Source organism: Anabas testudineus, chromosome 12, assembly GCF_900324465.2.
Source record: "Anabas testudineus chromosome 12, fAnaTes1.2, whole genome shotgun sequence".
In the NCBI taxonomy this organism is placed as follows: domain Eukaryota; kingdom Metazoa; phylum Chordata; class Actinopteri; order Anabantiformes; family Anabantidae; genus Anabas; species Anabas testudineus.
The window spans coordinates 14,369,529-14,382,820 of record NC_046621.1 but is presented as its reverse complement, the minus strand read 5'-3'; the positions used below and the strand labels follow the sequence as shown (position 1 = coordinate 14,382,820).

Genomic DNA, 13,292 nt, shown 5'->3' with positions numbered 1-13,292 from the left:
AACACTTCTGGGAACTTGATTTGACACCGTCAGCAACAACTCTATCAGGATGATATGATGAAACAGGAGCACCTGAGTAGTCTTCCATATGGAGGGAATTTAGTCTGTAGTAAAACTTGAATGATACACTTTTTTATGTTTTATGTATTGTACTTCTGAGAGAAAATGTGCTGTTATGTAACAACAGAGGACCAGGAAGAAGACAATGGAAGCACTGTTCTTATAGGATTCTCTGAGGATTTTACTAGTTTTCAAAATGCTACACCATTGTCTATAAAACTGCATCATGTTACCAAATTCCAAACTACACTGTACTTATTGTGACATAAGTGTTCTTGAATTCATATTTACTATTGCAGTCTAGTATGTCAGTGTTTGCTTAAGTTGGCAGACAGAGTGTTTTATTCTGCCTCAATGGAATCTAGGATTTCTCCCTCACAAAATGCTTCCACATGTTACACTAGTTTTCATATACTGTTAAACACCAGGTGATTTGGTTTAGATGAGCCTAAACACACTCATTTTGTCCTGTGTGGATTGATCATTGGAGTCAGTGGGTGCATGTCTCCTCCAACCAATCCTTGGCTCCACCACTGTCGGAAGGGACTGCCTATCTAAAGGTTTGCGCAATTGCTTCTTCCTTGCAGCGGTATTTGAACTTCAGGTCCAACAGCTCTTTCTTTCTCAACTCACCAATCATTTTTCCTATGCTCTACTTTGCTGCAAAAAATGTCCACAGCTGGTAAGGTAGGTACATAGTTCAACGTAAGACTACTTGTAGATACAACTGTGCAGCAGGAGTACCCATAGGTGCATTGTGTTTACATGAGTTTTTCACATATGCAAAGTTTAAGGTATATTACTTATGTGCATTGTGTAGTTTATATACATGTATGTTGAGCATGTGATTCAGTGGTTTAAGTACAATGCTGCCACCTGACTGCACTACAACTATAAGCATGTTTCATTCTTATATACAGTCTTTTAATGTAACTATACTTATAATCAAACCCGTTACTTTTAGAACAACAAAAATGTCTAATCATAAAAGACAAAATTTGTATTTGATGTTTAAGTTTTTTCTGTTTTCTCCTTCCATGTGCTTTGGCTCTATGAGAAACCGCTTGTCCTGCTTTTACTTGTGAAACTATGCAGACAGCTTTACATAACAGTTATTATTGGCAACAGTCAGAGGCCAAAGGGGCCGTGCAGGAAGCAACTGAAGTCAAAGTAGTCCATCTTAAATAAAACTCATTGAGATGACAACATCTGGAGCACATTCTGTGCTGCTTGATGTTAAGGAAATTACAAATACAGTACACACAAATGGTTAAGTGAGTGGCTGAGGGGATTCAGAAAGAGGTCATGAACCTCTCATACTTTCCTCTGCCGGTACAGTTTAGCCACACCAACCCCTAGTTATGTTTGTGTGCAACTTCACACTGGTGTCATTGCCCTCCAGGTTATCAAGTGCAAGGCAGCTGTGGCCTGGGAGCCCAACAAGCCTTTGGTGATTGAGGAGGTTGAGGTAGCTCCCCCCCAGGCCAACGAGGTCCGCATCAAGGTGAGAGATGTCCTCAATCCAGAAGTACTGTATGTACACAGGTTTGTTTTACAGAATTTGAGAAAAAACTGTTAAGTGGTTACAAACCTGCTGCAAACAAAGAGCAAGGCTGGCCATTAACTAAAAAAAGACTTAAACACATACAGCATGTGAGTACAGGTCAAGGCTACGGCAGCTGTAAAGATACCACAGCAAGAACTGTGATGTTCTCTGACAAGACTGCTGCGACGGTTGTTAGTGAATGCAATGATAAGAAAGGTGAAGAAGTGTTTATCAGTCTGCAGTTTTTCAGAAACTGGGGAGACCTATGACCTATGATCTCCCATCACATCTTGAGTCTGCAAATTGGCTTCTGATTTATACCAGTTAAGAGACTGTTATCAGTAGTAATTCAGTCGACAGGAAATGAGAACGTGGGGTCAAGTATTGCACTGAGGTTTCCGACAGAAACATAGAACAGTGCAAATAAATCATAAAATATTATTTATTAACATAATTAGGATAATGTCTGCTACAGTATGGAACAGTAGATGGATAAATGTGGTCTTTATGACCTTAAGTTATAGTGGCATTATGTTTGGAAAGAAATTGATTTATTGTTGGCAAATGTGGATAAATTAAGACCAGGTTCCTAAATGTGGTTGAGTTCAAGCAGATTTCTAATGATCATTTTAATGTTTAAAGCCTGTTAGGAGGGTCAGACAAACACACTAGGTTCATCAAAGTAAACAGGTGATTTACAATAATCAGTAGTTCAAAAGAAGCAAGCATCAGTGTTTTCACTGTATGGTTTCTACTTTGGTTGTAGATTGTGGCAACGGCCGTGTGCCACACAGACCTGTACCACGTTTTTGAGTTAGAGGATGGATTTCCAATAGTCCTTGGCCACGAAGGAGCCGGTATCGTAGAGAGTGTTGGGTCTGGAGTCACCGAATTTCAGCCAGGTCAGTTGAAGCTTTCAACCTTAACATTTAAACGACACATTATACGGTGACTGTTTTTGTATTTTAATAATTGAACTTGGACTAAAACCTATTTGACATTAAAACATCGTTTTCTCTCCTACAGGAGACAAAGTTATCCCTCTGTGCAACCCCCAGTGTAGAGAATGTCGTTTCTGCAAGAGTCCAAAGACAAACCAGTGTGAGAAAGGATGGTGAGCTGTTACCTTTTTATTCATATTCAGTCTTTTCTTCATGTTCCTGCAAAACTGTCTAATACATTTACAGTAAATGTTTCTGCCTCTTGTAGGACAGTCGCGATACACAATTTTATTTTCACACTAAAGTATCTCTTGAATGCATTGTGTTGTTCAGGCTTGCTCATAGTTCCGTCGTGCTGGCATCACCGGACTCCAGGTTGACTTGTAAGGGGAAGAAGGTGTTGCAATATGTGGGAACCAGTACATTCTCAGAGTACACTGTGGTTAACCAGATCGCTTTGGCTAAGATCGACCCCGCTGCTCCTCTGGACAAAGTCTGTCTTCTGGGATGTGGGGTCTGCACTGGATTTGGGGCTGCAGTTAATACTGCTAAGGTGTGTAAGTGACTACAGGGAATAGTCCCTGAATTTATGTGGACTAGTATCTGCTGTGATGGAGGCTAACAGGCAAACACCTACTATCACACACAACTCTGTACTGTGGATCTACAAACGCTCATACTGTATGTTTCATTTTGTTTTCTAAACTAATTATTACGAAGTGCTGCAGTGACATGTTAATCAGAGTCTCTATCTCTATAGGTTGAACCAGGCTCCACATGTGCTGTGTTTGGCCTGGGGGCTGTGGGTTTGGCTGCAGTCATGGGTTGCAGTGCTGCAGGAGCCAAGAGGATCATTGCTGTTGACATCAATCCAGAGAAGTTTGAGAAGGCCAAGGTGTTTGGTGCAACCGAGTGTGTGAACCCCAAAGATCACGATAAACCAATCAGCAAAGTGCTGGCTGAGATGACGAATGGAGGCGTGGACTTCTCCCTGGAATGTGTCGGGAATGTAGAAGTCATGGTGAGGCAGATATAGAGCTTGACAAACAATGATTGATGTGATTTTCTACAAACAGTAAAGGCTCATTATACAATATTTAGACTTGGTGGTTACCAAAAGTATTTATACGTAAATATTGAAGCCCATCTTTCCTCAGCGCACTGCCTTGGAGTCCTGTGTGGAGGGTTGGGGCGTCAGTGTGATTGTTGGCTGGACAGATGTCGCTGACTTTGCTGCCCGACCTGTTCAGCTCATCGCTGGACGCACATGGAAGGGCTCCCTGCTTGGAGGTGACATCCCTCAGACTAATATAAGCATGTCCACTGACTGACTTCACTGTAGGCTTGATCTATGTTTCATCAACCAATATTATCTGGATAAGAGTGTGTTTGCACTATTTTTATTCTAGTCTGTTCTCTGGCTGTCAGGTTTTAAGTGTAAGGACGGTGTACCACAGTTGGTTAAAGCCTACATCTGTTCAATTGATCAGCAAATTCTGTTTAGATGAGACTATCTTTGCATTTTCCTTCTGCCTGTCCTCTGGCTGTCAGGTTTTAAGTGTAAGGATGGTATACCTGAGATGGTCAAAGCCTACCTGGACAAGAAGGTGAAGCTGGATGAGTTCATCACTCACAACATGACTCTGGACCAGATCAACGATGCCTTTGAACTGATGAAGCGTGGAGAATGGTATTTATATTCCTACAATTCCAACATTTATGATATGCTAACTAGCGGCAGGCATAAAGAAACAGACAGTGAAGGTCTTCTAACTTCTGCTTTGCTTTTGCTCCGCAGCATCCGGACCGTCCTGAGTGTTTCACCACAATGAGACCACTGAGTTCCCTTCAGTGAAACCAAGATCACTTAATGTCCTGGACCTGTGTTATGCTGCATCTCAACACAATATTCATGCAACATTTCACGCTCAGTATAAATGCCTGACCTTGAACCAGTCCTATGCAGTGGAGTACGTGCAGATTGTTATTGATAGAGTCGTGTCAAGTCTTAATATAACTCCATTGTAAAGATGTCAAAGTGTTCCATGTGGAAATTAATCTGGATGTTGTAGGCTTTTTTTTTTTTTTTCAACAATTTACATTAACAAATCTGGAACCAAAGTATTCTGCTAGTGAAACCATGTTAGTTAAGACACTTAGACACACATCAACCCATTTATATCAATATTTGCTTAACTTTGCAGGCACTAGACCAGGAGTGGATTCTGTGTGGAGTAGTGGCACTACTATCCACTACTATCCACTGCTATCCCTTCATCATAAAACAAACAGTATTTCAGTTACAAACCTGGTGTACGACCACATTTACCTTCATTCTGGTTGTTTCACAGGAGTTCTCCATCTTTGTGTTCAGTCTTTATTGGTTTATTGCTGAAGATCAAATGAATTGTGGAGCTGCAACTAAATCATTAAATTTGGACCAGATATCGAGGGACTGACAGTCTAATCAAAGTTAATAATCTACAGCGTCTCACATAAAAAGCTTATCCATGGTGATATTTAGAGGCTAAAACTCCGATGTACTTTGCACCGTAAGCGATTTCTGGATACAGGGATGACTTGCATTTTTACTTAGAAGAAAAGAGTAGAAGTAAGAATATACTTGAATTCTGCTTTTCCACACCTAAATCTACGTATTGTTATTCCCTTTTCCCTATTTATCCAAAGCATGTTATCAGTTTGTTTATGGATTATACATGAAACTCTTTCAGTGTAAGTAGCTGTATACTTTTCTGTCAGTTTTAAATTCCTCTGTAGTTTTAAACAAGCACAAGGAGACATTGTACAACATATGTAATCTCAAAAGTGGGAGAGACAGAGGAGAAGGAAAATAAGGTCACAGGTCACTTCAGAGGTTCACTTTAACCTGATTTTGTTTTTACTGTTTATGGTTTAGTTGCTCCTTTTCTCAAAAGAGGTACTTCCAACGTGAAGTTAGTCATATCGCAATGTTCTTTAACAGATGTGTAGAAGTCTTTAAGAAGGCCTTCTGTTCACTCCATAACAAGCAGGTATTGTTCAGGCCATGTGCTCTGACTGCTCTGGCTTTGCTCGCCCATTTAACAACTACAGTACCTTCAGGTACTTATCATGTACACCTGGGCTTTTCCTCCTGTGGCACGTCCAAATATCTTCTGGGAGAAAGTCTTAAGACTGCAGGCAAAAGCACAAGTAGTGCCACGGCCTGCATGTATAGTTTATAAAATGCTTTCCAAGACAAAAATGGTTTCAAATTAAAAACAAATTAAAAACAGAAACACAAAAGGAAGATGCTTCATGTTTGTTGATAATGTTCACATTTAGTTTCTGCTGCCCTAAAGTGGCCAATAAAATCAGTTACTGCAGGTGTAAAGCCTGTCTCTAATGTTCATTTCAATAGGAAATTTGACATGTAGCTTGTTTCAATTATAAATAAAAAATAATTTGATGTAGAAGTACATCTGCATGCTTTCAATCAGGTGCAGCATCTGCACGCGTCACACCTGCTGCTCAGGTTTGAGTAACAGGGAACTCGAGAGTGTTTTTAAAAATATATCTTATTCCTCAGTTCCAATTAAAGAAAAAACCCAAAGCTGTACTCAGAGGTTTGTTGGAGGGGGCTGTTTATAGTTTTACCAGCATCTGACGAACTTACGGACACAGTGTGAGTCTGTGGATGTAAGACGACCAACTTGATCAGGGAGTCGCTGTACAGGTGTGGTCTCTTTACACATAGATACTGGGGTCTGCACAGGGTCATGATACGATCGAGGGGTACAGATAGGAGGGGGTGGGGGAGGGGTAGGAAACAATTAACCAAGACCCTGCCTATCTTTGGTTTCAGTAAAATCTGAACTTTAAGCTCAGTATTTCCTGTCTCCTCCCATCTGTCCAGTCCTTTAACTGCAGCCTTGTTTCAGCTCCTGTGTCCTCTCACAGTAACAGGGAAAATGGCCACAGCTGGAAAGGTAAGATCCAACCTGTGAGCGCTTGAAATTCTGGGACGTTTTCTGTCGTGTGTTTGTGCTGTCTTCATGGTTATCGGATATTGTCTGTTCGAATCAACAAAAATGCCAAAAATCAATGCAACAAAATCACTTTATTCTAAAAACGTTTGCCTTCATGTGCAGAGTGTGTTTGCAGGACATGCACACTAAAGACTTTCTTTAATGACATGGAGTGTGTGGTGGTTATGTAATAGGTAGGATTAAGGGCAACTTTACAGTGGTGACATATTTCATGTTCTGCTGTAACTTGATACATTCAGAAATGAGGGCAGTGCACAAACCGTGCGTGATCATGATTTTCACATGTAACAAAAACATCAGGGCAATGTAAAATCCATCTGTTTCACTCATACTTTCATGACTTTCAGGAATAAGTAGTGGCACTTTTTCTCCTCGAAACCCATGCTGTTCCAGTTTTATTGGCGCTGCGTGCACGTCGTCCCTCACGCTGCGTTTCTGGCCTGGTCCGCACACGGCTGCAGAAACGTCACGCAGCTAAGAAACAGATTTAAATGTCGTTGGATCGCTGAGATCATAAAAATGACTTCCTGCAAACACGTCTATCTCTCTCTCTGAATCCCTCCTCCTCTATCTCACCTTTTGCTGAGCTCCTCTGATTGTTGTAAATAGAGATCAGTGTGCGTCAAGACGCTGCGTCTTAGGATAAAACAACCCCGTGTCCGCGGTGCGCTCTTGTCCCGAGTTGAGTTTGCAAGCTGAGCGCCCCCTACAGACGTTACACTGTAACAGACGACATGCTGCTGCACAAATGTGGTAAAAGTGGTAAAAGTGACCAATTAATGTGGCACATTTGAAGTGCTGCATCTGTACACGGTCATTTTATATTTCCAGGTCATCAAGTGCAAGGCTGCAGTGGCCTGGGAGCCCAACAAGCCTTTGGTGATTGAGGAGATTGAGGTGGACCCCCCTCAGGCCAATGAGGTCCGCATCAAGGTGAGTGACGGACATGAAAGCACAGCCTCAGACATACACAGGTGTGTTTTACTGCACTGCAGATGAATTGTTACATTAAAAGTGAGTGAGCTCTCTCGTTATTATCTGTGATGCAGATTGTGGCAACCGGGGTTTGCCATTCAGACCTCTACCAACTTTTTGAGAACATGCATAAAGATGGCTTTCCAACAGTCCTCGGCCACGAGGCAGCTGGTATCGTGGAGAGCGTTGGGCCAGGAGTCACTGAATTTCAGCCAGGTCAGTTTTCAGCTGTTCATCTTTTTAGGAAATACACCTATTTGCATACTTTCTGCGAGTGACATGAGTAGATTAACATCATTTCATGGCCAGTCAGTGGGAGCAAACATACTGTGATGTTTAAAATGTACATAAAGTGTTTCGGTCGTCACTATCCAGTCATTAAATGCTTTTAATTTGGCTTAAAATGACATTTGCATGATGTGTTTGTAGGAATGAACTCATGCTCTTGTGTATCTTCTCCTCACTACTGCCATGTTCCATGTCGTCCGAGATTAGAAGTAACTGAATCTTATCTGTTGCATTCGTCCCATTTTTTGTTTCTAAAAGTCTAATAATCGCGCAGCAACATTGTTTTGTGTTTTTTAGGAGACAAGGTGATTCCTCTGTTCCTGGCCCAGTGTGAACAATGTCGCTTCTGTAAGAGTCCTAAGACCAACCAGTGTGAGCGAGCATGGTGAGAGTGCATCTGCTGCCTCATGCTCTATCTTCTCTTCATCCTCATCTTTTAATTCCTCACCGAGGTTTTCCTTTAAGTTATAGCCCCATTCGACACAAATGTTTTATTGAACACGTCTTTGACGTCTGGTCACACCTCAGAAAAGATCAGATCTTTAAATCATTTAGTATAGAAACTATCTTCATTTAGTTTCAGGTTTTCTTATGATGAAATAATTCTCTTGTTCAGGGATAATAATCGCTCTGGTGCAATGGCACCCTTAGAGTCCAGGTTTACCTGTAAGGGGAAGAAGATTCAGCAGTTTGTGGGAACCAGCACCTTCTCAGAGTACACTGTGGTTAACCAGATGGCTGTAGCTAAGATCGACCCCGCCTCTCCTCTGGATAAAGTCTTTCTCCTCGGCTGTGGGATATGTACTGGCTATGGAGCAGCAGTCAATACTGCTAAGGTGTGTATGTTTGATTGATAGCTTGCACCATTTTCATTACACCAAAACAAAAGAATGGGACATGGATTAGACTTCTTTTGCCTACATGTTTGTCAGTTTTAAAGTCAGTTTTAAAGTGCCATGTTGATCAGAGTCTCTATCTCTATAGGTTGAACCAGGCTCCACATGTGCTGTGTTTGGCTTGGGAGCTGTGGGTTTGGCTGCAGTCATGGGTTGCAGTGCTGCAGGAGCCAAGAGGATCATCGCTGTTGACATCAATCCAGAGAAGTTTGAGAAGGCCAAGGTGTTTGGTGCAACCGACTGTGTGAACCCCAAAGATCACGATAAACCAATCAGCAAAGTGTTGGCTGAGATGACGAATGGAGGAGTGGACTTCTCCCTGGAATGTGTCGGGAATGTAGAAGTCATGGTGAGGCAGATGTCATTTAAGCCTATAAAATAATAACTCTAATTCTAACACCTCCTGCAAAGTCCTTTACTTTGTGCTGTTTCTACATAAAGCGCAGTGCCTTAGAGTCTTGTGTGGAGGGTTGGGGCGTCAGTGTGATTGTTGGCTGGACAGACTTGCATGACTTTGCTGCCCGACCTGTTCAGCTCATTGCTGGACGCACCTGGAAGGGCTCCTTCTTTGGAGGTAATAACTGACAACCAAATGGCTTTGGGCTTATGTTTTGTAATATTCTTAGACTATGGAGTTGTATTCTTAAAAAAAAATGTTGTGCTCTCATTTTGCAATTTTGTGAGGTAGGATTTAAGGGTAAGGTTGGTGTACCTGGGATGGTTAAAGCCTACATGGACAAGAAGGTGAAGCTGGATGAGTTCATCACTCATGAAATGACGTTGGACCAGATCAATGACGCCATTGAGCTGATGAAGACTGGAAAATGGTGGATTTACACTTTGATATTTTCCTCCATCACACGTCTTTCATCAATTTCACAAGGCATGCCTGCTCAGTTCGGTTTCTCTCTTTGTTCCGCAGCATCCGGACGATCCTGCGTGTTTCCCAGTAAGACGTCTGCGTTGCTTTCTGCAATGCCAAAGTATTTCAGGACTACTACTCTGCTGCTGTATCACACATAATCTTAGTATAACATCTGTCCAGCACACCTAATGATAAAGTAATCAAGTGAGTAAGCCATTGCCTCTGTCAAGCCCTCTCTGCACACCCTATCATCACAAACATCATTAGACTACTGGTCTTCATACTTTTTCAACCGACACTGTGAACGTGTGGGTTTTAGTTTGAGATTTGTGTGTTAACATGTGTTTGTTCATACTTTCAGACAAATGTATACAGAAATAAATCTCTTACTTTTTCTTGCCACTTTATTTGTGCATATATGTACATATAGGTCCAACAGTTATCTGGAACTCAATTTTAACAGCATGGGTTGAGACACAGCACCTATAGCTTGTTTGTGATTGGTCTAAACTTTGATAAGACCTATAATCTTACGTAACACTTGGAGTAAGAGGTCGTGAAACAGCATGGGCCGTACCTTCCATTTGTGCATTTATGTTAAAGTTGGACGCTGTACAACACATAAACACAGCTATGTCTGGCAGGACTCTTCGTCTGCTCTGGATCTATCTAGTAAAGGAAAAGTTTATAGAGGAAGGTTTTGCAGCAGTCTGAACGTGAACAGTCCCTGTGTCGCGCTCTTACACAGTCGATAACAGACAGAAAAAGAGTCATTGTAAAGTTTTGTTTGTCTCTTGGGGGTCTGTTAACATTTGCCTAAGTGCTTGTTCATGAGGATTAAACAGTCTTAGAGACAGATCCTGTTTCCTGTAACCGCCTTCTCTTATGCCACTGGTTAACATTATCGTTATTCTTTAGTTTATTCTACATACTATGATGTGTGTTTGTGTGTGTGTGTGAGTGCATGTAAGGATTTTAAAGGAGCATAGTGCTGCGTACGTGCAAACATTCAGTGTTAATTTCCTGCATTTCATGCAAACCCAGTGATCAGGCAGTTGATGAGATCATGTGGAGCACCATGTCCTGTCTTCTCCTGTCCTGATTAGTCTGTGCTGATAGTTTGACAGACTATTTATATCTCCAGAACACAAGCGGCTGTAAGTTGTGCTGATAACTGTTACGTTTGTTCATGTTTGAACTGCGCTCGTAATTGGCATCTGAAGATCCTCAGCTGTTTTGTCACTGTTTTTTCCTACAAATCTGTATTGCACTTCAGATCCCTTTAGCTTCAGCTGTGTGCTGCTTTGTGTGTGGTGTTAATGTTAGCGTGCTAACAGGATCAAGCACCAAATCACAACAGATGTCATCTCAAGGCACGTCGCAGTGTTTAAGGTTTACAAAACAAACCCATAAACATAGTTATATAGAAAACCCAACAACTCCACTTGAGCAGCACTAGTGCGACAGTGAAGAGGAAGGGAAGAAACCTCCAGCAGAACCAGGCTCAGGGTGGTCGGCCATCTGCCTCGACCGGTTGGGGGCAGGTCGGTAGGACCAGATTTGCAGCTCTAAGGCCGAGGATACCTGCAGAAAAGTACAGAGAGAGGGAGAAAGAAAGGAGGAAACACAAATACGGGAGAGAGAAAAGCAGTTAATGACATGAAATGGTAGCATTTGAATACATAGACGAGGAGAAGAGAAGAGCTCAAAGCCTCAAAAGCTGCTAACAGCAAATAAATGAAACTGTGTCACCAGAGGTCCATTCAGTACAGTAACAATTACAGAAGGCAGCTCTCATGCTTGAGTGCACGATGCACAAAGTAAAACTCATTTTCTAAAAGAAATGCTTTGTGGCCTTCTGGCTTGAAGCCTGGCTATTATACAAGCGCTGCACTGACAAAAACGTGGGTGTAGATTTAGAACTATACTCCAGTTTCCCACTTTGGTGGAAGCTCAGTTGTGTAACTTCTATAAACTGTGTACTTCGCCTGCTTTTTCACATATAAAAACACATTAACCTTCATAATACAAGGCTCTATTATTAATAAGAATGGAGGCTGACTTATTCAGAAATGCACGCTCGTGATGTGTTAACACTTTCATTACTTTTGCTGATAGGACACAGGAGATAGTGTTGAAAGCGGTAAATAAATAATATCCTGCAACCATCTGAAGAAATGCACATCGCAGCTTTGCTCGCCTTCATAAACAAGTTAATTTATTCTTTTCCCACGAGTGTCGACAGTTTGCTGGAGGTGTAAAAGTGCTTGAATTTCGGAGTCACGCGCTGCCCTTTGAGGAGATTACCAGTGGTTTTGATCTCATGTCCAGTGGGGAACAGTAAGCCACGATTTGAGATACATGTTGCATTTGTTTGTTATGTCAATGTGAGCGGGGCCCTCGGGTCCCTCTTGCTTTAGACCTTATGCGTCATCGCTGACCTCTGTTGAGGGCAAAGCTAAAATGTCCTCAGTGGTGTAAGACAGGAGGCCTTTCTTCATACACAAGTACCGATTGTGTCATTAATGCATTTTTAAGCCTGGAAAAATCTGATATCCACGTTCTCATTCCATTTTTTCCCTTTTAGCATTTGTGTGTCATCCTTCATTTCTAGGAAAGGAACAAAGAATTCCTCCTGTTTACTCTGCTCAGTGTAATAAATAATCTCATGATTCCCTGTTCGGCTCGGTTTTATTTGAACAATGTCGTAGACGCGTCTTTGATCAGCTTCCCCACCCGAAGAAGCACACGTACACAGCGAGAGCAATGTGAGAAGGAAACACTGAGGATCCAAACACAAGATTATTCAGAAATATTCTTTGATCTAGACTGAATGACTAATAAGGCAGCACAATCACAAACTGCGCAGTGGCATCAGTGGTGGAAAGCTGATAATCAATAAGGACTTGCTGAGTCACCACACACCGATGAAACTGTTTAGCAGCTCGCTGTAGACACCGCAGATGAAGTGTAGCCCGCTTAAACACAGGCCCCACAACATTCTTTGATTTTTCTCCCAAATGGGCACAGAGCTGTTTTCAGCACTTGGTGCGAGGACGAGATGTGACGGGTTCCAAAAGGGGAGGACGCTTTTCAATCTAAATGTGTCTTCAAGCAGGATTAATTCGTTTTCACTTCCAAATGGCTGACTATACCCTTCATAGTTAGGCAATAAAATGTCACCATCCACATTTCAACAGCTCTTATCCTAACAGATGGATGGATGGAGGCGTGAGAGAGTCTGTGCACCACTAAGCAGAGATACTGTATTTGTTTTTTGAAAGCTTCTGAGAGGCTCACCCTTCAAACCAATCACACGTTTTCAGTTATTTCTGCTTTCTGCACTCATATTTATTGTAATTTCAAAATGAGCGCATTGGAGCAAACGGGGGGATATTGTAATGGTAACGGTGGTCAAACTAAGTGAACTTCAGCCATAATTTGTTATTACAGTATTTTTAAGACTCCTAACAGAGGCTTCGAAATCTCACTTAGCCTACAAAATAAAACATCAAAAATATAGAAGCATGTTGCAGTAAGTTTATCCACTTGCAGAAATTTAAATGTTACATTTTAAAATCCTTTAAATCTTTTTTTTTCTTTTCAGTCATACTGTTAAACTAATTTCATATAATAAGAAACGTCCTTAGACAAAGCTGAAGGTGTAGCTTTACTTTCATGGTTTTGGCCACA

At 41.6% G+C, this 13,292-nt stretch overlaps 2 protein-coding genes across 2 annotated transcripts; both read left to right on the top strand.

Moving 5' to 3' along the window:
- The first annotated feature begins 660 nt into the window (after positions 1 to 660).
- On the top strand, positions 661 to 4,995 carry LOC113158079 (alcohol dehydrogenase 1-like). The gene is made up of 9 exons (XM_026353753.1): positions 661 to 747; positions 1,463 to 1,564; positions 2,373 to 2,508; positions 2,633 to 2,720; positions 2,881 to 3,100; positions 3,308 to 3,568; positions 3,705 to 3,837; positions 4,099 to 4,237; positions 4,346 to 4,995. The coding sequence occupies exons 1-9, from the start codon at positions 730 to 732 to the stop codon at positions 4,377 to 4,379; spliced, it is 1,131 nt and encodes a 376-aa protein (XP_026209538.1). The 5' UTR covers positions 661 to 729; the 3' UTR covers positions 4,380 to 4,995.
- Positions 4,996 to 6,408: 1,413 nt separating this feature from the next.
- LOC113159892 (alcohol dehydrogenase 1-like) lies at positions 6,409 to 10,001 on the top strand. Its single transcript, XM_026356877.1, has 9 exons — positions 6,409 to 6,515; positions 7,407 to 7,508; positions 7,625 to 7,766; positions 8,136 to 8,223; positions 8,455 to 8,674; positions 8,823 to 9,083; positions 9,176 to 9,308; positions 9,423 to 9,561; positions 9,657 to 10,001. Exons 1-9 carry the CDS (start codon positions 6,498 to 6,500, stop codon positions 9,685 to 9,687), a joined length of 1,134 nt encoding a protein of 377 aa, XP_026212662.1. The 5' UTR covers positions 6,409 to 6,497; the 3' UTR covers positions 9,688 to 10,001.
- The last annotated feature ends 3,291 nt before the right edge of the window (positions 10,002 to 13,292 follow it).

Coding starts and splice junctions, on each gene's coding strand:
- LOC113158079 (XM_026353753.1), top strand. Junction 2,721..2,880: donor AACCAGTGTGAGAAAGGATG/GTGAGCTGTTAC, acceptor TGTGTTGTTCAG/GCTTGCTCATAGTTCCGTCG. Junction 3,569..3,704: donor TCGGGAATGTAGAAGTCATG/GTGAGGCAGATA, acceptor ATCTTTCCTCAG/CGCACTGCCTTGGAGTCCTG.
- LOC113159892 (XM_026356877.1), top strand. Junction 8,675..8,822: donor CAGCAGTCAATACTGCTAAG/GTGTGTATGTTT, acceptor CTATCTCTATAG/GTTGAACCAGGCTCCACATG. Junction 9,562..9,656: donor CTGATGAAGACTGGAAAATG/GTGGATTTACAC, acceptor TTTGTTCCGCAG/CATCCGGACGATCCTGCGTG.